Source organism: Lepisosteus oculatus, chromosome 2, assembly GCF_040954835.1.
Source record: "Lepisosteus oculatus isolate fLepOcu1 chromosome 2, fLepOcu1.hap2, whole genome shotgun sequence".
Classification (NCBI taxonomy): domain Eukaryota; kingdom Metazoa; phylum Chordata; class Actinopteri; order Semionotiformes; family Lepisosteidae; genus Lepisosteus; species Lepisosteus oculatus.
The window spans coordinates 6480220-6508109 of NC_090697.1; the positions used below are offsets into that span (position 1 = coordinate 6480220).

Sequence of the window (27890 nt, forward strand, 5' to 3'; positions counted from 1 at the left end):
CTGTACCAGAAAATTCAGTATGACAGTATGAAAAACGCTAAACTTACAATTAATTTCAATTAATTTCCATGAAAGATAAAATAGCTTGTCCTTTTATTTTATACACAGTTACAATATTGGGGCTCAAAGAGTTCACTACAGTGATAGAACCCTAAGCCCAGCATTTATAGCTGTAAAATGTCCTTCATGCCTTATATGAGTGCTTTGCTCTAACCGAGTCTATTATCAAGTGGCCATTTTAGGAAAAGATATACAAGAATATGAACAGAAATTTCAAAGTTGACAGGGGATGAAACCTCTAATGTAATTAGTAATTCTATTAGTTTACTGAAATTTATTTAAATACTGATATATAATTATCTCTGTGGCTCACCAATCTGCAGTGCAATGAAATGCTTGCCATTTACAGTATATCCGTGTACATTATAAGGACAATCTCTAGAAAGTGGCTGATTTTATCAGTTGCTTATGCATTAAGCATGCAGTAGTAACAGTTCTTCGATGTAACTTTAGAGCTATTGCAATTAACAAAATAGCTCTTTAAAAAAAAGATACCTACAAAAGAATTCAATTATGAACTGTTTACAGAAACAGTTTTTTGTATAACTGAAAGAAATGTGAAATGAAATACCAATTGTTTTACTACCAGCAGCTTAAAACATCAGTGAATGTTAAAACACAAGCAATGGCAGTAATATGTTGACACGGTTAGACAAAAACGTCACTGAAAAAATTATTTGTTAGCATAAGCATTAATGGTAATGGAGCAACTGAATAAGCTTTTTAATATTGAATACAGATCAATTTATTAATTTAATTTCCAGGCAGTTCATTCTTCGGTCAGAGAACTTTTCCTTGATCTCAAGACAAGGTCCTTCACTTCAGAAGTCAGGGACAGGAGCTCCTTGCCAACAGCCTCAGTTAGGTCCTCCTCAGACTGGCCCTCAGCAGCTTCTCTCTCCGCTTTGTTTGGCTTTTTGTTCTGACCAACAAGCTGTTTGACAACCAGACCCTGATATCTGGTCAGCAGTTTGTGCTGATCCTAGAAAATAGGAACCATTGAAAAACAGTTATACTATTCAATAGCAAAAGCATTTCATCACACAACACATGGTTCACATTTTTGTTTTTTCATGACATTTACATTTAAAGTACTCTAATGATTAACATGGTTACTCAACAAAACCACGTTCTCTTTTAAAACTAAATTTTTTGAAAACGTAAAGGGATACGTTTAGTTAGATGCTCAGTTAACATATATACATATATAACGTATCTACACCTTGATACATAGCCGGAAGAAAAATCCTCTCTTTCCTTTCATGTACTACAAATTTAAGAAAAAATGCAGTCAGGCATTTGAAGGTTTTAAATTCTAGGACAGATTGACATTGTGAAAGACGCAACCTTGTTGTCATAACAGTGGGGACGACTCAAGGACAAAATTTTATCTTAAAACATAAAAAAACATTTTAATGAGTACTTCCAAAACCCATAAAACCTACTCTATTTTAAAGACATTTCCACTGGGATGGACCCCTTGTCAGCTCTGCTGGGTTTCAGAATCTGACCGTATGATCTCCCTCAAGGCTATGCTGTATCTGTGACAGGGGTTGGTTCACTAAGCACACTGAAGAAGTGCTGATTCTGCCACAGTGCGAGAGACAATCCCCTAGTGTAGCAGAGCTCGCTGCTGTCTCCGGAGCAGCACAGGGCACTGTGTGGATCCAAACCCATGAGTGACCGGGACTGAATCCTCGACCAAAACATATCACTTGATTTCAAAGATAAAACTGCCATCTTTCTCGTTATTTTCATAAAACCACCATGCAGACACATTTTCTGTTTCAACAATGTTGGTGTTGGTGTGTGTACATTTTTTCATTCAAACTATACCCTCGTGCAGCATAACAGATTTTACGAGCACACTGCTTCTAAAATAATTTTTTCCTCATTTCTAAGGTAAATGTGTTGTTACGTGTCTGAGCATGCAACACTGGACTGTAAAATCCATTCCATATTAACCCAATCCAATTCCTAACAAATTTTGTGTCAAGATGTATGTTCCAATTGATCACTGACTATGGTCTTCAACTGTTTTCCCTTTAGATTTAGAAAAAAAACTAGAGGTGGCTAAATGTACCTAAGTTCTGGTATGTTCCACAAGCCTTTTCCCTTAGCTGTGTTTTTATATCTGGAGAAGTGGAACCCACTCTTAGGCTGTTTTTATAGTGGGCTTACCTTTCTGTTGTGCACCTGTTCTGTTCTGTGTGTTTTGCATCAATCGGCCCTGGGTGTTTATTTTAATTAAATGTATATTATTCTTTTAAAGAAGTGTTTATATGTGTCTGCAGCTCCTCTTAGACTCCTCCTGCAGTGAATGCTGCAGTCTGCCCTGGCAGAGTGTGCCACATATCAGCAATGCAGGAAGGCTCAGTGGCCTATTCTGATTTGATGTGCTTCAAGTCTATTCTTAAGATATTTTTAATTGTAAGCATGCATTTTAATTTCTTCATGTGACAAGGGAGTACCCAGTGCTGTGCTTGGAGTGCAGACAGTCTAAAACAGAGAGGTGCTGGAGCTGAGCACCGGCTCTCTGGCACAAATCAAGCACAACGTTAAAGATTAAAAAAGTAAAACATTTTGCTTTTATTTTTTATAATTAAAAGGAATGGTGAATCAAGTATCAACATTAATATCTCAATTACTCTATTAAAAATACATTAATTTACCTATCAGAATTAATTTCTTTCACTTTAATTATTTTTCACTTTTACAGAGCACAGATGTACATGTATATACAGTATACAGCACATTATCCTTCAGAGCACCTTTACTGGTTAATCCACTTTGACACCCCTGAAAACCTATTTTAATAGCGTTACATTGGCATCACGTTGCTTCACAAATACTGGGCTCTAGGCTGCAGTTTGAAGAACTTGTAAAAATGAAAAGGCCTCCTGCCTTCTGGAATAAAATTACATTTGCAGCTACTGAGAGACATGAGAAAACTTATTTCTGGTCTAGCCTTCGGGTCTCAGTGGGTGCTATTCTGGGAAGTCCATAGGGAAGGATAATAACAATAACAAAAATGGTTTCTGGGCAAGGGGTTACATTTTTATATTGTTATAGAAACACAGTAAGGGCTGGAAGATATGTAAATGATTTTACTAGAAAAGGTGTACAATTGAAATATTATATGCCTAAAAAAAGATTTAGACCAACGGGTATTTTTCCCAACTACAATTTTCACAATTATTCTTTTTTTTTTCTTCCAGCTAAAACTGTGCACACGGAATAAATAAATATGCACAACCAATATCTAAAATTATTCACAGATGAATAACAAAATGCTCTTCCAACAAGAAAGCATTATTTTGCATAGGGCAGTTTAGAAAACTATATTTTGCTTTTATAATTTTGCATAAAACAAAATTATTTCAAAGTAATAAAATCACCCCTTTTTTGCTTACAAACTTCGCTCTGGCTTTCTAAACAAAAGCATCACAGAAGGTCATCAGCAAAATTGAAAAAGTTCGAGTGGGTTGCTCAACCAAATGAAAGATGCTTACAATTTTTCTGGAGATGAAAACAGCCATCTTTAAAAATGCATACTGTACCTGGGAGATTTTGGCACTCAGGGCAGCAATAATCTGTGGCACACATCGACCAGGTGCATGAAGCATGCAGTGTGTGGTGAACTGAAACAGCAAAACGCTCGTCAGGTGCAAAACCAGGGCAGGATCCTCAGTCACTTTCAACTGTTCTGTGAGCGCCTGTCTGTGCTGGAAGAGAGCTTGCCTGACAAAACAGAGAGAACACCAGGATTTAAAGTGATATAAAATGGGCAAACACAATTTGATTTCACTACAACCTCAAAAAAAAAACAGTTCTTCTTAGAACGTTATCGGTGAGGATGTTTCTTATATCCTCCGGAATGACTGAGAGATACAGGTCAAGACGTGACAACAATTGTAAACAAACGTGTGTATGTGTGAGTTGAGGGGAGCTCAATAAATATTCCAAAAGACCGAGCTGTTTTGTCGTGGGTTTGAGGTTTTTCAGTCAATAAACAACAAAAGTTATTTTTACCTTTCCTTCTTTTTGTCTCCTTTCTTCAGCATAATTCCACAAACTTCTGATACTGCCTCTAAATTAGTCAGAAAATCTTCTATGCTCTAGTAAAAGGAGGGAAACAATGGGGTTCATGGATTTTTGCATTACAAATAACTGCCCTTTTTCAAAGGAGAAAATCTGAATCATCCATTCCACACAATTTACTGTAGTGTTATTTGAAGTTACTGGATTCATTCACAATTCACAAGTTGCATCACCTTTCAAAGTAAAATAGAAAATCCTGGTTAATTATGTTGCACATCACTTCACAGACTGAGATGTCTTTTTCATTATTATTGATACTTTGAGCAATTCAGAAGCTAATGTAACCACTTTAACTCGAAACAAACAAATAAGATATGTTGCTAATAGCGGAACGTGGAAAAAAAGGACACAAAAGACAACACTAGGTCTGCCTAAAAAAATGTTTCTAAAAGCCTTGCCTAGTCACCACTCTTTATCTCACTTCATTTGTCATGATGTAAAAAACATTTTATAATTCATGGTATAGCTGACAAGATGTAACTGCAGAAGGCACAGCTGCAGATAGATGATTGAGAGCTAAGTCCTCAAAGAGGACAGCAGAACTGGATTTTAAATCCAGTCTAATGCATGGCCACATTACAGGCAGTGTTGCAGAAATAAAACTGCAATGGACACATAAATCACCGGGTTCACTGTCATCTTACAATAGAAATTTTATCACCGACATGTAGCATGACCATGGATATATAATTACTAATATTGTAAACTTGTATTTTTAAGTGCTGCCATTCTAAAAATAAATATTCACAGGCTGCTACAGCCTAATGAAATTAAAAGGTTAAACTAGTGAATCCATGATACTTCAATTTTGCTTTAATGCTGTAAAGGAATTATAAACATTTTCATTGGTAAGCAAATCCCACCCAGGGATAAAATGTTCTTTAAGTCTACAGACCAAGATGTATTTTTTAAATACTACAAGTAACAGGTTTATTCCACGCTGAAAAAAAAAAAGAAAAAAGAAAACGCAACGTTTCGGCCGTGGAGCCTCCATGGTTTTCTTTCTTCTTTTTTTCAGCAGGGAATAAACCTGTTACTTGTTCCTTTGCAGCCTACGCATGCTGACGCAGCTCCAAACCTGAACTACTTACTGACATCTGATTTAGTTGCCCTTCTAATTTAATTGGTTTTGGCTTAAGAGTTGAAGTGGAAGACTTTTGGAACACTTTTAGTAATACACACGTGCTTACTGAATACTAAGAGAGACTTTCAATATAGACTGCTACATTGGAAAGCATTAGTACTATGTTAACTGCAGTGATATTAGTTTAAAAAAAATCTCAGAATATTGTGGCACCCATAAGAAATTGTTTTTCTAACAATGTGGAAACACATAATGTTTTACAAATGTTAGCTTGGTTAAATGCCTTTTTATTTTTTGCAGTACTTCCATTTTCATTTTAATTTACTGTACCAAAGGACAGTAGAAACTTGCGAAAACAAGTGTGAAATTGATTGCTTCATGTACAGTTGATTTTACACAGTTATTTAGTAAAATTGATTGTAATATCAAAATGTATCACAATAGCTCATGCTGCAACATTGATGTATGAAATGCTGAGATCTGCCGAGGATCACATCAATTGCTTTACTGGTTCTGCAAAAGAACAGTTTGAGATTTTGTTTGCAAATAAGGTTCAGGAATCCACATCCTGGTTAATGTCACAACACAATTACTGACATTACAGGTAATCAGATGCATAAAATGATATCTGCCAATGATGAAACTGTATTAGACCACAGTTTAAATGGCACATTTGACTGATGATGGCCAGCATGCCATCATGATGTATACAGGAGCAGTATTATACCATATTTTAACTGCATTTTCCCAAGGACAATACCTATCAAGATTAGATTTAGTAGTTCAGGTGGGTAGCTGCGTCAGCATGCTTAGGCTGCAAAGGAACAACTAAAGGTTTATTCCCTGCTGAAAAGAGAAGAAAGATAACACAACGTTTCAGCCCTGGGGCCTTCTTCAAGTGTGAGAAAGACAGGGCAGTAGGCGAAAGTAAAGTAACATGGAATAAACCTTTTACTTGTTCCTTTGCAAGATTAGACTTAACTGGATAAACAGCTTATGAATAGTAACAGTATGATGTTTATCTGCAACTTGATGCTGCTATTTTGTTATGCAGGATGACAACTTTTTTTTAATGTAGGATGCCTGCCAAGGTTGAAGAAGTTAAATAACTCTATCAGTTTTTAACAACAGTAGGTTTCGGTACAAGCTGCATGTCTATAAAAAATAATAACCTGGTGCACCTGTAAAAAATAATCTCGACAATGTCTGTTGTGCAAATTTCAATTCAAACAGTACAGCGATTCCTACAGGGGTTTTGAATGCTTTTTGAAAACATTTTTTTAAATGAACTGCTTAATGCAGATCTACAAATCTTATCACACGTGAATACCCATGTCTTTGACACTATACTGTAGCTACTACATTTGGGGTTGATCCGCTCTATGATTACATCAGATGACACTACTTTGATGTTTTGGAAGAAAAAAAAAAATCTTTCAGTTACTTGATAGCTCCATGCCTGGAAGGCTAATGAATCTGCAGATACAGTATTTAGAATGTGCATTCTTTAAATAAAATATGAATAATTTAGGTACAACAAAAGACTACGTCAGTAAGAATATTCACATAAACTTTAACTATACAGTTTAAATAGACATTGATAGCAAAGTTGTTACTATTGTGTTTAGGATAAATATATATATATACAGTAAGGCAGAAAAAATAATAATACAAAATGACTTGACAGGCCTAATTTATTCACATTAAATTTGAGAATTTAAAAATTTTATTTTACATTTTGGGACTGTAATTGGTACTACAACATTGAATTTTAGGTGAGAATTTAATTTAAGTTCAGCAATTATACCTTTAAAACATATCTTTAAAAATATATTTTTTACTGTAGTAGGGACTCTATTTTAATCACAAGCAGCTGCCAAGAAAGATTTACAAGGAGCAAAAGAGAAATTTACATTTTAAAATAATTAAAATTTAAAAAATTAAAAAAATTTAATCAGAACAGTGGTAAGTAAATGTGAGATTACAGCTGAAATCAGTAGTGTTTTGTTATGTTATGCCCTCAGAGATGACTGGTTCATCAATAGTCATCTCTGAAGGCATAACATGAATATATGTGTTTAAAAGCTTGTTGCAAAAATCTATTGTTACAAAAAGTATGTTTGTATTGCACTGCATACTGTACATTTGAGAAACAACAAGCACAAACAAGAGCATTTTTAAGAAAAAGTACAAATTTACAATCTAGAGATTAAATGCTCTTGATTTACCCTCATTACCTAAAAAATAAAAATGGCCCAGAGCTTATTTTCAAATACTTTTATGGCAAATGGTGGAGAAAGGAGGACACATTTTCTGGAGTTGGTTCCTTATGTTGTCCATATTGAATATTTTTCCCCACAAGGTTTACAAACTACAAACAAAAAAAATCTCAACATCTTACTTTTCCATTCAGAGAGTTGTGAAGCTTCATCAGAGGACCTTTGGTTTCTTCAGGCAATTTTCCCAAAATCTTTACCCTGACCTGAAGAAACATTAACAAAAACTTTTAAACATGCATATACAAAAAACTCTCAAAATGCTTAACATAGCAGAATGTGACATTTGTTGCTTTAAATGTACAGAAATTACACATTTCCCAACCTCGTATGTTATGGAGCTGTAATTTTCTAAAGCCATCATTAATTCTGCAGCCACAAAATTAAACAGCAGGTTGGTAACATCTGTGCACATGGTCTTCAGTACATGCTTTGCAATATTAGCCTGAGTATCATCTGAAAAAGAAAATGTTCAGTCTCAGTCAGAGAATAAATCTTTGTAGTTCAAGAGTATTATTACTGTCTGTGATCATAGCTAAAAAAAAAAGCTAAGCGATACTTCTAACAGACCAAAGAGTGGTTAAACATGCATTAAAGTTGAGAATGTTATAGTAAAAAAACAAAGCAGCACAGCAAAAATAAAATCAGTTAATTAGAATACGTTTTTGCCTTTAATAAAAATAAAAAGGCTAACAGTATAGGCAGATTTGTCATACAGAGTCACCTCTCTTGTCCACTGCACTAACACCACACAATTAGTTTCAAGAGAAAATGTAAGAAAAGCTTAATGATTAAAATAAAGTCTAAGATCTAACTTGAACAAGTAATGGCTGTTGAACAAGTAATGGTTTTTATAAAGACACCAGGGTGATGTGCTGATAACATTCAAACTTTTCAGAAAAAAAGTTTGGTACCCGAAAAGAGTTTTGTTCCTTTTTCAAATAGCCTAATATTGTTGTAAAGAATGTTGATCTCTTCCTGTAGATCTTTAACACTCTGTTTCCTGCTGACTCCAGTGGTAGAACTTGTGGAAGACATAAAAACCGTATGGACCACATCCTGGTACATTTTGGCGAGTGGTCTAAAAAATAAAGAAATGTATTAATTGACCAATTTCTTAACTTCAGCTTTGATTGTTGTAATCTTATGCAGTGTCAACATTACTGAGAAAATATAACAGCAACCTTTCTTTTTCTTCTACTATACAGGAAATAAACCTTAACTTATAAACAGCTACTCACTTTATACCTTAATGTACAAAGATCTTGTTTGCTTAAAGATTTAAAATATATCTGTTTTATTGTGGTTCTCTTCAGTTTGACTAAAATATTGATAATGTTGAACTGAAAGGAGTACCACTTGACAGTATTAATTAATCAGAAGGTTTTTTTAGAAAGACAACTTGGTACTATAAGTATTTGGAGCAGGAGAGACTGTATGGGAATAGGTTCATTATTCAAATCACATTACAATATCTCCTTCAGAAACTGAGCAACTGAAAGCAAACAAAACGTATTATGGCATTTTCAAATAAGCACCTATCTGTATTACTGTATTATTAATAGTGTTGTGAACACGAAGAGTGTTGGAATTCAACTATAAATAATGGAGTAATATTATGGACAATAACAGGTAAAGATTTATTCCAAGCTAAAAAGAAAAGAAAAGGGGACATCTGAAGAAGGCTCCACAGCCGAAACGTTGTTCTTTTCTTCTCTTTTCAGCAGGGAATAAACCTTTACTTGTTCCTTTGCAGCCTACGTGTGCTGACGCAGCTCCTTCTTGAACTTCTATATGGGCAATAAAATCTCGTACAGCTTGTTTTATTCTGTCAAGTATCTCAATTGTTGCTTCATTGTTATTTTTACCCATCATTAAAAGGGGATTTCTTTTGAAATGACCAACTCAAATTAATTTCTATGAAGTGTTATAATTAGAAGACATTACAAGTTGAACATACAGTATTTCTGCACAAAAAAATACATTTTAATTTTGTTGCACCACACTTTTACTGAAAAGTATAAAATACCAACCTAATTAAATGCTCTGCGAGCTCAGATATCATGTCTTCTGGACAATCACAGATGTGCTTCTGTAACACCCCTTCAATTTCTTCCTGAGACATGAACTTCACCTCTTGTTGCTTGTTTCGATCTTTAAAACAAAGAAATACAGTATAGGTTAACACAAAAGACACATTTCTAGAAAAGTCTCTTGTCAAGTGGTTGTACTAATTTGACACAAATTTCCCATGGGAAATAAAATAAAGGGGGATGTGTCCCAGCTCCCCTTCAAAATCAACATTTTAAACATTTTACTGCTTTATTATGACTGCATTTTGGTTCATTTGTTTAGTTTTTGCCTTTGTAATGTATAAGCTAGTGATATGTATGTTGAGGAGAAATGAAGTAAGAGCATGAAATGAGTATGAAGAGAAAATGACTAAGTGCAGACAAATTTAATCAATACACATTTTAATATTTAACCAATTTTAGCACTCATTTACATTAATTTTCTCCTTATTCGCACAAAAAGTGTGCAAGGTTGCTTTGTTCAAGCTGACAGCATGGGCAATATCATATTTTTGCTCATTCTGTTCGTACGGCCTAAACACATCTAGACTCATCACCACGGAGCGGTGGCTCTGTGGTTAAGGATCTGCGCCTGTGACTGGAAGGTTGCCGGTTCAAATCCCGCGGCCGGCAGAGGAATCCTACTCCGTTGGGCCCCTGAGCAAGGCCCTTAACCCTAATTGCTCCAGGGGAGCCGTACATTGGCAGACCCTGCACTCTGACCCCAAGCTTCTCTCCCTGTCTGTGTGTCTGTGTCTCCATGGAGAAAAGCTGGGGTATGCAAAAAGATGAATTCCTAATGCAAGAAATAGGGCTAATAAAGAAACATTACATTATTATTATTACTTTTCCAGCTCTCTTATTTTCATCAGTAGCCCTAGCACATATCTAGGTGCTTCTGACACAGCCTAAGCGGTTGTGTGATCCAGTCTCCTTGCCCTTTCCAGAACATACGATGGGGAAAATTTAACAAATGGAGCATGCTGGTTGAGGACTTATCCTATTTCTAAATCTGGGTTCAATCGAATTTATGTTGGTCGAGGTCGTTAGCTGAGGAACACTTGTAAATGGCTTAATTACGCCAAATAAACCAATAACGGTTACAAAATAAAGCCAATTCATTTAAAGTCAGGTTAAAAAGGGGCCAATCCACTGATATTCAATCACAAACATCTTTTTCGGATTAATTTAAATAATGCTGGACATGGTTTTCAAACAAATTAGTGTTTTTTCACAGTAACTCATGGTTAGTTTCAGATCAGGACCATCCTCACATTAAACGTATTGTTCTGGGGAAACATGTTCAATATTGTAAAATAAAAGTTGAAACAGCTGATCTGGTTCCACCTGGAAGGTCAGGGAAATACACAGTAATTCTCTATTTTTCATCAATGTACAATTATTTATTTAATCATTTAAAGTCTTGCTCTTACACTTTAATGGAAGACACTAAATGAGCATATTTTCTTCACATTTTCACCGTTAATCAAAAGCAAGTCTGTTAGCTATAAACTCACTTTGAGTTGCAGCATCTGTGTCCTCATCACTGTCATCTTCCCTCCTGCCTTTCTTCTTGGTTTTGCGTATCCTGATCTCTCGTGAATTTCCCCCACCACCTCCTTTGACACTTCCAGAGCCCTCTAGGGAAAAGAAAAAAAGGATTATGAAACAGGCAATGAATGACATAAAATGTGCAAAATTCTCCAATTAAAATATGGAAAAAGTAAAAATCTAAACAAACTTGTTTTCCTCACCTCCTGCTTTCTTCCTTCTTTCATCCCTCTTGTCTTTCTTTGAAGGAGCTGAATTTTCTGCTAGAACTGAGGCTTGCTTTATATCTTCTTCCGTGATCAGAAAAACAGGATTATTCTTCATTTCCTGGAAGATGGAGGCGTTCAGGTGAGAGAACTGAATTAGTACCTCCAGCCAGGCAGAAACGCTGCGAGCAGATTAGCACTAACCGACATGGGATACGGGTGGGCAGCAGCAAGAAATAAGGAAAAGATGAGAAAAAAAGACTGGTAAATGATGACAGATGCATTAAAAATGTAATCAAATCAGACTGGAATAGCTATTAAGCTATTCCGTTCATGCATCATGTAAATGGAAGGTCAACAGCAAAAACATGCTAAGGAAAGAAGTGGTTGTTACTAGAACTAGAGTAACCAATGATATACAGTACAAACAAAAATGAAGAAATGTCAGAACTGTAAGATAGTCATAGAAAACAATTGCCACAGACCTTTTTGAAAGACTTACCTTTTCTGCCTTCATGCGCATTGACTGGTCAAAAAGAGAAATGCAGCTGCTTATAAACTTCTCACTGACTACAATGCTTCCATTGAGGATCCTGGCAGATGACTGTACATTGCTGGTTCTCATAACTTGGTTTACCAAAATGCCAGTGTCATCTAAAGAGAGACAGCTAGGTAACATTGGCTGTAATGAAGACAGAGATGACATTTTTGATAAGTATTGCTAATTTGTAATTAATGCATGCAAAATCTAGAAACTGCAGTCTAGATCATAAAACAATATTTCAAAGATTTTATTAAGTTAAACCTAGAGTCAAATCAGAAGTCCTCTCTAGCATATTCCTGATTAAGCATTTTTATAGACAATACCATCTAAATATTTAAGATCTTGTGACTGGAATTACAGATACAATTTTTCTCCAGTTACTCTTCTTTTCATATTTAACACGCAGTTTTATGCCAAATCTGAAGACATTACAGAAAAATTAAAGTCAAGAAGCAGGACCTAAAACCCATCCAAACGTCAGGCAATTACCTGCACATCTATCCAGGTACCCGAGCTGACTGCCTCCTCCACTGAAGCCTCAACCTGATCAACAATGTTCTGACCAACACAGGCGGCTCGAAGGAATAAAAGCTTCTCGGATTTGTACCGTTTTTTAATGTAGTTCAGTGGATCAGGAATCCCAAGCCTGGTCAAAGCATCAAATTCTATAGAAAAGGCAAAACAATTATCATGTTTATGTCATTTTTGAGTCATTTTATTTTCATTCTTTAAGTGATAAGAAAGACAAGGAGTAATACACTGAGGCCGAAACTGAGTCCAATGATCTTTGGAGCTCTAATGTACAGTTATGTAGTCATAAATGTTGATATCTTAAATTGCGTGGCCCACATCACATCAAATTCATATGCAATAGCATATTAATTATATCTTCATACACTGTGAGATATTATCACTTGGAGCTCTCATCACACAATCCAACACAAAATCTGTCATAGCTTCAAGGTTTCAACATCTAAATTCCAACTACAACTCCGTAGGGGATAATCACCTTATTAGGCAAAATATGAAAAATTTTATCTCAATGTCAACTACTAGTTTAAGTGTGCAAAGCATCCTTCTTTTAATTAATTTTGACAGTGCAATTTGAAAAATGTCTAGTTTAAACTCAAAGTATAACATTTTTTCAAAATTTCACTCAGGTTGAAGAAGCCACATCTCCTTCCCAAAAAGAGCTACTATTAATGAATTATGTCTGTTGTCCTATATAATCTTGTGGTCTACAAAATATAACCTGAAAATAATAAGATATGTAACTTGAATTGTAACTTGAAAAAATTAAAAAAAATATGTAAATAAGAATTTCTTGAGTAAAAACAATGGAATTTACAGAAACCAATTACTCCTAGCCAGATCTTGCACCATACAAAAATAAAATAAGAAAACACAAATGAAAAGGAAAGCCTCTATTTACTGTATGTGAAAAGTCCTTCACTGAAAAAAGATCCCCGTGTTAGAAACACAGCTATTTTCAAGCTCTTAAGAGTCTGTGAGCCAGCATAAACTATTGTACCTGATTGTCTGATAACTTAAGATAAAAACACACCACTGCACTGTTTTGTGCAATCCAATACACTTTTGGTGGCAATCATATGTTACAGTGAGAGAACAGAAGGCATACATTACAGATTACTTTCTCCAAACGTGACAGTTCTCTCGTCGGAAAACATTGTTCAATCACAATTAAATGAAAATCAAGTATAATTAAATTACTTATTTCAGGCATGATCAACATGAATCGGTATGTGCAATTAAACTGATTTCTTTCGTGTCTATTAAAAAAACATATTTAAGGAATAACCTTATTGCTATTAAGTGGTGCACACTGTTCTCATTAAAACCCATTCAATACAACACTGAGGTTGTGAATTGTTAATTACACCTGAGAATGAAGAATTAGCTTGTAGTCATAGCATCTTTCATGTAAGCAAGCAATTAGGAGCTATTTTTTTGCACTGAGGAGTTTACAGGCACTTGGAAGAAAAGATACATATTCCTTATTTAGTTTGCTCAAAAGAAAACCTTGTGCATGAGAGGCAGAGGGCCATGTAACCTATATCCGTCTCTTCCCTTTGGTACTTTTTTTGCCTCCAATAAATCTTTCATTCTGCAACTTCTTGAACTTGGTAACAGTTTTTATAAGTGTGATTCAAAATCAGCTTGGTGTTTGTTGTACTGTAAATGTAAGAGCAAAAATGACCATCTATAAGAACCCTACACACATTGTAATAATTGGAACCCTACACACACTGTAATAACTAAAGTCTAGGTATAATGTATATCCCTACCCCTAACTCATCGTGTCAGTCCACTCTTAACACATACCCTAGCCTAGAAGGGTGCTGCTCTCAATGACTGATTACCTAAATAACCATTCTGTTTCAGGAAGGAATCGATCCAGTTGTTTTGTGTTTTGGTGTAGATATCCGGAATGTAGACGGCCTTGTCCTGTCTCCCACCGACCACCGTCCCTTTCAGGCGTCCACAGCTCACAAGTTCTTCCAAAACAGCTGGACAGCAAGACAATTAACAGGTGATACTGGAACGGTGAAAGGCATTTTCACAAAATCTGTTTCATTACATCGCGCCTTTATATTAAGAAAAATAAAGAGCTTATAATGTGAAATGACATTACTTGCCTACATTTATTACTAACCTTGTTAAAAAGATCTGCCTCTTGAGGACAAGCAGTAAAATTCATACTCAATAAATTGAGGTAGATTCAATTTTTAAAGAAAACCATTATAGAGGATATCTGCCTTGTTTCGGTTGGGAGAAGTCTAAGACAAATCTCTCCAAATGAGGAAACTAAATATACATTCCACATAACAGCTGTTTGGAAAAAAAAATCTAGAAATTAACCGTTATGAAAATTTAAACACTGAAAGAAAAATAATATCTGAGATATTCAAAGAGATTGCCACAAAATTTAATTTCATTGAAATGGTTTTTCCACATTCTGAATTTATTAGAAATAAATAAATGACAACAACAGACTTTACTGTTCTTAAATGCCACATAATGAACTTTATATAACTTTACAGCCAATTAACATTGTTTTAAACCACAGTTACTCCCCTATTTTAAGGTGATAATGAAGCAACAAAACTCACAGTACAAAAGGTGCTCCTGAAATCCATACAGGCTGATTAAATTATTCACAGGGACAGGCCTAAAAAGAAAAAAAAAACATTGGTAAAGCTGGTTTATTACAAAAATTGTATTCGTTTTCTGTATGCAATATAATCACCAAGATATTGACTTGCTTATTAAATATTGCTGGGTACACAATCACTTCCTATTTGAGACTTTTATCATACTTTCATCGACAGCCTAAGACTATCTTGTTAATAAGGAACAAGTAATAGTCTGATTAGGTGTCATACCCGAAGAAGGCTCCACAGCAGAAATGTTGTGTTTCCTTTCTTCTCTTTTAAGCATGGAATAAACCTTTACTTGTTCCTTTGCAGCCTACACATGCTGACGCAGCTCCCTACCTGAACTACTTCTTCCCATCTTGTTAATATACAGGAGACTGATATAGGAGCATGTTTTATTCTCCCAGGGCATTGTGATACTAAGGTATCACAGAGCACTAGTTTTAATTTTCACTACTCACAGTTCAATCATTTTTATGAGTCAAAAGTGCAATTTTACTTGCATTTGAGTATGAATTGAAGAATTGCAGCATGGAAGTGACAGAGATTCTGAATAACACACAAAAAGAGCAGAAAATATTCTCAACTACAGATATTATCAGCTCTTGTCAAATAACATTACAATATACGGCGATACAGTAAGTATTCGCAGTAAACACAACGCCCAAAAATAAAGACAAAGAGTTTGCTTTAACCTTACACATACCGAGTGATTGCACTGAACAGTCCACAAATCCGTGCCTTGTGCCGACACACGAACGCTTGGGTGAAAATCACCCCTCTGTCATACTGATCCATCTGACCTTGGATGATTCTGCCAAGACGCTCTGACAGCACCTTGGAGTTAAATTATGACAGCACAGTTAGTGACAACACGCCAGCCCATGCATTTCTCCGTCAGAGTCCCTTGGTACAGTACATATGTTGGGGCTGGTAACTGCGAGTTTTGATTAAACCTATTTGAAATTCCGTACATATATCAAGTTCTTTATGAATGCTTTTTAACAGATATCTCGGTCATTATATCTCAGAAAGTATTAATACTATTTAATATTAATACATTTAATATTGCATTATATATTCAATAACAATATATAATTCATCGTAATATACAATAATTTATAATTTAATAATAATATTTTTATATTATATGATCATTATATTTATCTAAGATTTTTTTCACAAATAGTATTTAATCATTTAATAGTATTAAAGGTGAAAGGGTAATAATATTTTGGATATTTAAACAGCCGTCCCACTGAAAACAAAGGGCAGAAGTTAACAACATGGTCACTCGGGGCGAGTTACTTGTTGACATCTAGTGGCCAAATAACGTGATTTGTTTTTCTTAATCATTGAAAATGTAATCCTATGACATAAAAAACCGACACACAACTACTTCAATAAACATAAACACAAAACAAGAGAAAAAACACAGATGGTTTAGTAATGGTTTAAAAAAAATGTAAGTTGATATTTATGGCCAGTGAATGTAAATAAATATAAAACAAATGTATATGTATAAAATCAATATAAATAATATATACCAATTAAATAAAAATATTGATACAAATAAGGAAATAAGGAAAGATTGTTGTTGAGCTATAATCTAGGAGTGTAAAGATCCACATAACACAATCTGCTCGCACATTCAGTCATTTTCCGTTTTCAAATATTAATCTAAATTATTATGTTCACCAGGCTTAAGCAGAAAAAATATGCTTTATTATAAATTCCAAAAATGTGAGAAAATCTAAAGAAATTGATAAAAGATGTCCATCTGTTTGCATATACAGACAAAAACTTGAAATTACAGAATTTTCACAATAAAATCATTTAATTCTAACCTTTGAACTGCTCTAAAAAATGATTTTAACAACCAACCCACATTCCACCATGAGAAACATATGTAAAAAATCACCTACAATTAAGGAATTAGAAAACTTAAACAGATAAATTAATGATACAATATATATTATGCACTTTTATAACTTCAGATGCCTTATATCACAGACAACAAATGATCAAACAACACATATAAACACAGTACAGTTAATAACATTCCTGTGATTCTAGAGTCTATAAAGTTCACCGTTCTTTAAATTCATCTACATTTTCATCATGTGTCCAGGCACTTTTGTACTATGAAATTGGCATATACCTTTATTCATTTATGACTCAGTATTTCAATAAATAATATTTCATTTATTCAAGTGCTGTCACTTACAATTTTTAATTACATGAATCTAGTTGTACTGAGAAAATGAACAATTAAAAACAAAACCTGACAGTCCATCACCACTATATTTTAAAAAATGCATTTTAAATATGACATTTATGACTATTCAAATTCTTCTTCTTCTAGGGACTATGATGTACTCCACACTGATTTCTGGCAACTGTTTACTTTCATAGATGAAAATGTCAGTCATGTGGCAGATGGCTAGTCTTGGGAGATTTTTCTCTGCATGACTGAAACAGTGGCCACAAATTTCATGCCATCTGGAATTTGAGACTGTCACTATTTTTCACTTACTAAAAACCAAACCAGAACAACACAGTTGTGGTGTCTGTTTAGTTTTGAGCCGGTAAACTGTCAGCAGGAACAAACCATCGATTAGAGTGTATGTAATCCAATTATGATACCGACAAGCTTAATTTCCACACCAAATCTGCTTTGTTAATTCACGGATGGCTAAGGGTAAGCATGGAAATGTCACAGATTTTTGTATATCTTCAACATATGTTAGTATTTTAATGAACTTTTACTTTTAAAGAGCAAATCAAAGCTACCATCTGTATTAAATCCTCAGTTATTTCTGGAGATGTACTGTGTTTTAAAGCATCTTCATTATATCTTGGACATATATCATTCAACAAAACTTTCGTCAAAACCTAAGATTAACCTATAAAACATAAGTCCTATTTTTTCACAAGACAGCTGTCATGTGCCAAGATCGGAGACATTAAAATCCAATTATAAATATATCTATAAAACTATCCAGAACTGTTAGATACAGTAGTTAAATACTTCAATACAGAAAAAAATGACATTGTACCTGGGTGAACAAATTATTGCTGAAGTAGGTCACTTACATTATGACAGTAAAGCAAACCTTTTTAACCTAGAAATCTAGAAATATTAATTCATTTTTAGTCAGTTGCTTGTTTATGTATAACTGGTGGAGCTCTCCTCTGTCCCTGCTGAGATTCAATTACAATCTCAGCTCTCTGGGGCACAAAACCTGTTACTGTATTCATATGAAGATAAAGTCTCATTCTGTTATGCAGTATGTAGTGTTTAAAAGAGTAAGCAATAGGCACATGGTCATACGCCTGATTCAGTCCTATGATTCAGTCCTTGAAACAAAATTATTTGGTAATTATTTGGTAAAACCAACTCTCCTTTCTACCAGTGCCACTGTCAAACAAACACAGAAAAAAATTCAGCAAGAATGGTGTATAAGGACACTCCTCCAGTATTGCAATATGTCATCTCTGCTCTCTAAATTAGTGTACATATCTTGCATCTACACAGTAAGTAATACAAAACAGACTGCCCCTGCAGATCATACGTTTAACAAAGTACATTTTCACACACACAAGAAGGTTATTTTAACATAGCTCATTTCTTACCTCTGTCAAGAAATCCCCAGGGAGGTCATAGGTTTTGCAAAGCTCTGCAATAGTCACCTGGCCAGCCTCCTGCAATTTGTCATTCACTTCTTCTGCAAGGCGATCTAGGTAATTTCTAATTGATTTTGAGGAAACAAATAAGAACTCCTCACTAAACAAACAAGCTTGATATTCATACTTAACACCGAGGGATTTTACAATATTCTTTAAAATCAAAAAACAGTTTCATACAAATTATGGTTTCAGTTTGGTTTGCAGCAATACATACAGTAGCTGGCCTCACAGGATGATCACATTTGAGTCTACATACACACATTTGCACTGTTTCTGAAACATACAGGGGACATTGTGCAGAACAGTTTAATGTTTATTTACAAAACTGTTTACTGCTTGATAGTCTATTTACTGAGGTAATTAAGTTCACACTTTAGCACAGATAAGGTTTTATTCTGTTTTTAATGTTTTATTCTATCCAAATTCAGTTAACATTTACCATAAATCCTACTTGATTGAACAATATTTAATGTAAATATTGCAAAATAGAGCAAATTATCACTGTTAAAAACCATGTCTCACAAAACTTGGAAAAAACAAATAATTTTAACAGTGATGATAGATTTATGACTACCAATTTGACCTTTTAATGACACTTTAATTTGACTATTTTTTAAAGAATTACCACAGTCACTAATATTACAATTACTTCAGAGGACATGAGGGAAAATCACATGGGAGTGAATCTAAATTGAGAACAGGGGCACTTCTTTACACAAGGAGTTGTGGGAGCATGGAAGAAGCTGCCCAGCCATGTTGTTGAAGCCGATTCCCTGGGTTCTTTCAAGAAACATCTGGATGACGTCCTTGGAAAAATTACCTACTGTACTAACTACAACATGGTCCATACAGGCCAAAAGGCCTCCTCTCAAAGGGCCTGTAACATGTCTCATTTTTAATTATGTAACACTGCCAAAAAAGCTCTGACGACACTAAAGGGACATCAATGTTGATGATTCTTTCAGGCAAAAATATGTAATGAGAACTAAAATCATAAGTGCGCAGAGAGACATCAATTTGGTAAAATGTCTATATACTGTAGCAAAAGATAATAAAATCTTATGTGGAATTTGCATTCTGTTGTTTTTAGCCTCACTGAAAGGCAAGCAACAAAACAGTCGCAGGACATTTTTACTGTTGGTGCATTGAGGTGTTTTTCTTATTTATTTATTTCTATTTATTTTGAAAGGAATGTCTTCAGCATCACTATACAGAAAACCTCATTGTAGTCTACAGAAAAAGACAGGATGCAGACTGACATAGTGCTTTTATAATATTATTATTAAACTACAGAAATCAAGAAATGGGTTACAAAGATTATGAATACTTCGGATACAGAATCTTTAGAGATCAAGGTCTCAGCACAATATATAATTCTATCATTGTGATGCCACAATTTTCAGAAGCTGAGAGAACTCAAATCCAGTGATCTTAAATGTAGGCTTATTTTACATTGTAAGACTTTTCAATGTGTGAAGAGTGACAGATGATCTCAGAAGATGCTGGCAACAAAAAGCATAACGTGACTTTTTCTGGATGTTTTTCAAACAATGAGGCAGCTTCAATGACAATTCTGAAAGCTCAATGTCACAACACAAACCTTAACATGGTTTCTTTTACTGGAAAATTGATCTTTAAAACTCTGTGTTTTACAGCATTTTTCATCTCCTAAGATATTAAAAAAGGCTGCCATTTCTATATTCAAGTGATCTTAAAAGCTTTTAGTACAAAAAGCCAAACAGATTTTGGGGCATTTGGGTTTATACTGGGTAATTCTGGGACACTTTCTTGAAACAATCCCAGTTTTCTTCAGAATATCAACAGTACCTCATAAACCTGATCTGTTGAATAAAACAGGAGACCACAATACAATAATTTGAATCTGTTACGTGTACTTACTCATCAATTAACTGACCCAGGACCAGCTGAACCCCTTTGACTGACTTTGCTATTTCACTGGCTCTGCTTTCGATGTGGGACAAGTCCACATTTATAATCTGCGAATATCCAAAAATGAAATGTAAGAAACCCACACGATAGTTTCCAGTAAGTCCATTTCCCTTGTTTAAGGCAAAACATGGTATTGATCAGATAAGATCACTTTATTGGCCATATACAATTTCTTGCATAAGAATTAGTCTTTTCTCATACCCCATGAGACACAGACACACAGACAGGGAGAGAAGCCTGGGGTCAGAGTGCAGGGTCAGCCTTTGTACAGCAACCCTAGAGCAGTTGGGGTGAAGGGCCTTGCTCAGGGGCCCAAGGGAGTAGGATTCCTCTGCCGGCTGCAGGATTTGAACCAGCAACCTTCCAGCCACAGAGCCACTGCTCCGCCCCCTAGTGCCACTGCTCTGCCCCCAGGACAAGACCAGCAAATCTATAGGATTACTGACAATTCTAAACACAAAAGCTGGATGACCCAAGAAATGATTTTACTGTACAAGTATGTTTCAATTCTTGGAGGTGAGGTCACACAAATTCAGCGGGTTTGTATCCATTGATTAGGAAGGGCATAACAGAGATGCAATGGCAAATAAGGTCAAGCACGCCGACTTTATGAAATAAGCCGGAAAGCCCAAATAAGTACAGACATGTTACACAATATAATTCAATAACTGTATGGTTCAATTATACCAAACACCCCGAATCAAGAGTAATGTCTCTATTAAAATGAAAGATTTACTGACCTGGTGCAGATCCACAATGTTTACCCGACCTTCGAAAGAAAAGAGAAACAAAGCACTTAGTAAAATAATATTCATATGAAAACTAGGATTATAGACGAAGCATGAGTGATTTAACTGCTGTTTAACTTGATACTTTTGTGTTTTTTCCTCAAACCTCTTATATTGTGTTTAACATTCTGGTGTATAAAAATAAAGTAAAATGTATGGTATCCGTCTGCAATACCTTGAACTTAATCTTCTTTGTTATTTTTGCCAAACGTACCTAAACGAACTCTTTAAAACCAGCAACTTTTAAAATGCAAAATGAACCAGGAATGCCATGACATGTTCTTTTTTTGCTAATTGATTTGAAAGAGTGATTCATTCTGTTCAGTGACCAGGAGACAGGAAAAGGTACTGCACTAACAGAATAAATCATACCAATGATGGCATTTTAAACCCTGGAACCTTATGTAAACATCTGATATATTTTTTGTTCCTCTGGTACTTTTAAATTGATTTTGTATTATTTCAACAATGACTGAAGTGTTTAGCATTGCTGCTTCACAGTGCTGAGGCCCTGGGGTCAATTCCAGACCTGTGTTGCAATATGCATGGAGTTTATATGTTTTCCCTGTGTTTGCATTGGTTTCCTCCCACAGACCAAAGATGTATAAATACTGTAGGCTAACTGACTTAATAGTGGTGTGATATGTCTGTGTATGCCCTCCGATGGACTAATGTTCTGTCCAAAGTATACCCAGCCTGGCTGGGATAGACTCCAGCTCCCCTGTGACCCCGAATTCGATGAAGCAGTTCGAAAGTGGACGGGTGGCTGGATATTATTTCATCATACTAGAAAGGAAAAACTGAACGTTCTTATAATAAACAAGCAGTAGCTACATCACATTTAAACACAGAGCACTGCCAGTCTCCCTTAGGGAGTGACCATAAACCTTTTCTGCCTGCTTCATGAATAGTGGAATATGCATAAGTTAGAAATACAGATTACTGAACAATGTATGTTACAATTTGAGAGACAGATGGATGGGCCAAAACAAAATCTCGCAAAAATGTGCTGTGCTGTGTAATCCATGAGGATCAAGAAAGAATTAACAAAAATAGTACAATTTTTCTCAATGCTGATTAAATATCCTTGGAACCCAAAAGAGAAAAGGAAGAGTTTTTTTTTTAACTTGACTTTATGGTTGGTACAGTTGTTACAGTACTTTTTAATCAAATCTTATATGAACTGTCATGCTAACCATCCATCTAACATTATGCATGGAAAAAACATTTTGAAAACCTTAAAGTTTCCACACTGCAACAGTGACAACCTTTTCATTATGATATAACAAATGTAGCCATCTAAAGCCTTTCAGATTTATTGTATGGGATGCTCCAATTCATTTAATCTGGATTAATCTCTTTTGAATATATGCTAAATGCGATTATTTTCCCAAAGAGAAGGAGAAAGTTTCACAATTAATCTGTTGGAAACACAGCTGAAACCTGAATTTAGGTCACCAAATGTGACATGGCCATCAAGGGGCTTTATCAAAATAAGCACAGAAAAAAATTAAGAAGCTGTCATTTAGGGCTCTCATTGAAAACGTACTGTTCTGCAAAAGAAATTAAATTCTATAATCAACAATATAACACGAAGAATTTAACTCAGGGAACGTCATGTTACATTTTCTCAATCTCTTGGAATATTAGAATCAGTCTCAAGAATGGAGGCAAAGATACATGGGGCTTCATGGGAATTCTTACACTGACAGGCTAAAATAACTAAATCGTTTGAGCCTTGACAGAGAAAACTGACTACAAAAGCATCTCATTCAAGTATTCAAAATCCTTAAGGGTTTTGACAAAAAATCATCCCTGTGTACATCTTCAGAGTAAACAATGAAACAGAAACCACAGGAAAAAACACTTTTGTACATAAATGGTTGCTGCAGTATGGAATAAGCTGCCCAGCCATGTTGTTGAAGGAAATACCCTGACTTCTTTCAACAAACAGCTGGACATGACCCCTGGGTTAGTTAGCCACTGGCAAACAAATGAACAATATGTGGCAAACAGCCTCATAGCATTCATAGCCTTTCTTCTGTCCTAAATCTAAAAGTTAATGTTATTAGTGTGAGCTAGATTCTGTTAAGTGTCAAGATGAAAAGATATTTCATGTACCCCCCACACCCCAAACAAACATAATATGCCAGAAAACGTGTATTTTAACTGTCAATCTTTTGTATTTTACAATCGAGGATGAAGGAATCAAGGTTAAATTGAAGAATACAGAATAAATTCACTATTTTGTTAGCACTCAAATGCAAAGCAGGTGTTTCACATGGACTTCTGAGGGCATCCACCAGTGATGCCAGGGCTAGGCAATACATCTGATGCATTTTCCTGCAAACTCCTCCTGTCTCCTATACATGAGCGGCCTCGTCTTCCTGAGCAAATGGACATAGTCGAGAGACTGTACTCACCTTCATGGACATAAAGCTCATCTTGGATCTCCCTGCTGATCTGCGAAGGAGTGATGTACTCCTTACCATCCAGAGTGTGAACCACATCTAACTGCTTGTCTTCAACTAGTTTTGCAACAATCTCTATGCAGTTTCTCTCAGATAATCTGAATGAAATGAAGAAAAAGATGTGTGACAACTCCCACCAGATAACCAGCCTCAATAATAGCATTTTATGAAGTGGAAACATTTAAAAATCACTTGAAATAATTAAGCATGTATAAATGTAGCATGCAGATTTGACACTATGATGTCATGTGTTGTAACGTGGCTTGTTAAAAATGACCAAGTAAAGGTTTATTCCATGCTGAAAAGAGAAGAAAAGAAACAACATTTTGGCTGTGAAACCTTCTTTGGCTGTAAAATAACTTCTTCATAATGATGTCATACACTTCAAAGACGCCCCTTTTCTGGCCCAAACTCAGGCTTTCACTGCCACACCATTGACCTTGTAAATTATTGAGCACCCCAAGGTATGCATTTTAGCCCTCTGAACTTCATAAATACTGCATTTTATATAACACTGTGCTGTGGTGATACAATCTTGTCACACCAAAGGCACCACAACATAGTTCAGGTCACTCATACCTTCTGTTTATGATCAAATGATTATTAAAAATACAGTATATACAGAGCAGCCCTCCCTTTTAGTGTTAGACAGATTTTAACTCCCACAGATAATCCCACCAGCAGAAATCTGACATTCAATAATAAAATTCTAACCTATTTAAATGACACCTGCCTTAGGTCAGAGACCATGTAGGATGTAGTCTATAGATGTTCCTGAGGTGGAAGAATGGTTTTATGATATTTTGTACATGTGAGTCAAATGTCAAGCCTGGATAAAATATAATTCCCTGTCTTCAATTTAGATCGAAATTCTCGAGAAAATAGATCCCATTTAAAAGGGTAGATGTTAAAATAACACTAAGACAGAAACAAATACACAAACTGGGTTTTGGAGAAGAAAATGTTCCGTTTTAAAACGCTTCGAGCGTCAGCTACGTGATTACGTGGGGCTAGGAATTCTGGGAATTCACTCAGTAACACGAATGAAACATTTAGCTACAGATGCTAAACCACATTACATCTGGAATACAACTTCAATTTATCGCGCAATAGAACTAAAATTATAACAGTGATAAATACGTAGTCTTTATTCTAGTGGACTGTCGCTTCTCTGTTTTTAAATAAGCACTTATTTAAAGTGACACATTACAAGACAGTAAATTAGACTGACAAAGATCACCTTTTGCTTGTAATAAAAATAATACTTAGATATTTTTCATTAAATCCAAGCACCATCGTAAAACATGTTTTACTACTCGATACACACACATATTTGTATATACGCATTTAATAAAGATTACTTCCCATTAAAGTATCATACATACAATAACAATAAGTTACACTAAGAATTCTAATTGCATGCAGTTATTACCTCTGAATGGTATCTGCAAACTGTGCTCTTTGGAAATCTGCAGCCAGACGTCTGATTTCTTCCCAGTCAGCAGCCATGAGATCTGTTTTATTTTGCTTTTAGTTACTTTACTTGTTTATGGAGAAAGTATAGACTCGCTCAACACAGACAAGCACAAGCTTAAAACACACGTCACCCACAGATAACGCAAGATGGAAAGCAGAATGGTTCATACTTAAGAAAACGCGTTTAGAAAAAAATATGCTGAAAGCTTTCGTTGTGCTGTAGAATAGTGGTCGATATCAGGGCCTATTTTTCTGTTTTAAATAATGTGTGTGCCAACATCGTGGAAGTAGTGTGATTTTAGAATGATTAAATACAGTACGTCACAAACGAGTTTGGTAGCATCACTGTGTGAATATTTGTTGGTGCTGGTATTGTTGTCTGAACTCCACTTTTGATCTCATTGAAATCTGGAGGTCTCATAAGGCAACTTCCAATATACCACAATGCGGTATTTTAAATGCAACGATCTTCTCGATTCTGTTTTCAATAATCAGGTGGCTCATTGCTGGCTGTACTCAAGTATTGCAATGACTGAAAGGGCTGTAAAAGATGCAATTTAAGAACACGTTATTTGGAGGAGAAAAAATGCTTGAACACATTTTGTAATTAATAGTGATAGATATTAATTAAAAAGCCAGCTTTAAAAAGCTAAATTTTTAATTTTGTGAGAAGAATACCTTTATTATCAAGGTTAATTGCTGACTGTATACTGTATCATTTTCTACCAAGTGACATATTTATCTGGAGCCAATAAAGTGAAAAACAGCATGGATTTAATTTTTAAAAAAGGTGGCACTTTATGGGCATATTGTACTTGGGCATGTTGTTATATATCGATATACTATCTTCCTTCAAGAAACATCTTGATACGATCCTTGGCTTAACTACTAACAACCAAAAAGGCTGAATGACTTCCTCCTTTTAACCTTTTTAGGATTCTTCAAATATATTACATAATTATTTATTCCAAATACTTATTCCAAACCGGTTCTGGTGAAAATAATATGGTCTTCCAATAAGAATAGCTACACTTTTCTTCCATAGTCAAACCATCCGTTGGATTTCATCTATTGTCCCCTCATTTAAAGCTTATAAGTGTTTAAAATGTATTGTGAAAATGTGTTGTTCTAAATTATGCGAAAAGCTTTCCTCATGCGGTCTGTTTAACATGACATTTTAGAAGATTCCCTTGTGTAAGTATACTTCCTCATAACATCAGATTCCAGGCTTGATTCTGGCCTTCAGCACCTGTCCAGTGGAGTCTACAGTACATGATCTCCTTACAGTATTGTAGCGTTTTGCAGGTTCTTTCTCAGAATTAAAGAACAGTGGAGACGCGATTAACCAAGCACTGGCTTTATTTTACAACCACACCAAAACCAAACACAGGATCTACACACACATGAGGAGACTGACGAACACGTACACACATTTAGGGTGGTAATTACCTAACAACACACTCTACTTTTACAGGACTACACAGGGCACTAGAATTACTAGGACATTATTTACACAGGTAGGGTCAGCCGCTGGTCATCGTGCTGACCCTCAGACTCTTCCCGGCTAACACTCCCAGCATGCCCAGCGGTACTACGAGCGCCTAGGGGCGCTTCCTCCTCACCACCAGGCGAGGGCGTTACACTGCCCCCACCTGAAGCGTCTGGCGTCTCGCCGACGTCGAACACCCCCCTCAGGCTGTACTCGTATTCGGCCAACTGCTGCGGAACCCTGCGTGAGCGGCCGCTGCGCCGCGGTGACGGCTGGCGATCCACGGACGCCCCACTATCGGCCGGCTCCGGCCCCGGCTGCTCCTCTGGAGCCTCCCCACACGGCTCCTCCTCCCGGGCCCGGTAGGGGGCCAGGCGGTCTCGGTGCAGGGCCACCACTCTCCCCCGTGTTCGCAACCGGACACGGTAGCAGACCTCGCCCACCACCCCGAGTACCTCAGCGGGCCCCTCCCACGACGGCGCCAGCTTAGGACTGAGGCCTTTGCGGCGCCGCGGGTTGTACACCCAAACCGAGTCCCCGGGCTGGAAGGCAGGCCCCCTGCAGCGCAGGTCGTAGTACCGCTTCTGCCGGACCCCCGCCTGTGTCAGGTGGGTCCGTGCAAAGCTGTGCACCCGCTGCATCCGCTGCCGCAGGTCCCACTCGTAGTCCGGTCCAGCCAGCGGGGCCGACCCGTCTCCGGGCGGCGGGCCGAAGACCAGGTCCACCGGTGTTCGCATTTCCCGGCCCAGCATGAGCGAGGCCGGGGTGCACCCGGTGGATTCCTGGACCGCGGTCCTGTACGCCCAGAGCGCAAGGGGGAGGTGGCGGTCCCAGTCCCGTTGGTGCCGGGACACCAGGGTGGCCAGCTGGGTGGCGAGCGTCCGATTAAACCGCTCTACCAACCCGTCGCTCTGGGGATGCAGCGGGGTGGTCCGCGTCTTAGTAATCCCCAGGCG

The 27890-nt window shown here is 36.3% G+C and overlaps 1 protein-coding gene across 1 annotated transcript; it reads right to left on the bottom strand.

Annotated features, from left to right (window-relative positions):
• Window positions 1–71: 71 nt before the first annotated feature.
• On the bottom strand, window positions 72–25694 carry ufl1 (UFM1-specific ligase 1). Its single transcript, XM_006626160.3, has 19 exons — window positions 25402–25694; window positions 23922–24067; window positions 21451–21479; window positions 20660–20757; window positions 18707–18821; window positions 15777–15907; window positions 15026–15084; window positions 14276–14422; window positions 12384–12559; window positions 11853–12032; window positions 11348–11471; window positions 11111–11233; window positions 9555–9675; window positions 8436–8602; window positions 7847–7977; window positions 7647–7727; window positions 4093–4178; window positions 3621–3801; window positions 72–1042 (listed from the first exon to the last, which is right to left on the bottom strand). Exons 1-19 carry the CDS (start codon window positions 25476–25478, stop codon window positions 830–832), a joined length of 2385 nt encoding a protein of 794 aa, XP_006626223.2. The 5' UTR covers window positions 25479–25694; the 3' UTR covers window positions 72–829.
• Between the last annotated feature and the right edge of the window lie 2196 nt (window positions 25695–27890).

What these genes read in the sequence shown, in the direction of transcription:
- ufl1 (XM_006626160.3), bottom strand. Translation starts at nt 25,478, where the DNA reads ATGGCTGCTGACTGGGAAGAAATCAGACGTCTGGCTGCAGATTTCCAA. An exon ending in CTGGGTCAGTTAATTGATGA is followed by an intron (nt 18,822 to 20,659) that starts GTAAGTACACGT and finishes AAAATCAATTAG; the next exon opens with AAATTACCTAGATCGCCTTG. An exon ending in AAGAAGGAAGAAAGCAGGAG is followed by an intron (nt 11,234 to 11,347) that starts GTGAGGAAAACA and finishes TCTTTTCCCTAG; the next exon opens with AGGGCTCTGGAAGTGTCAAA.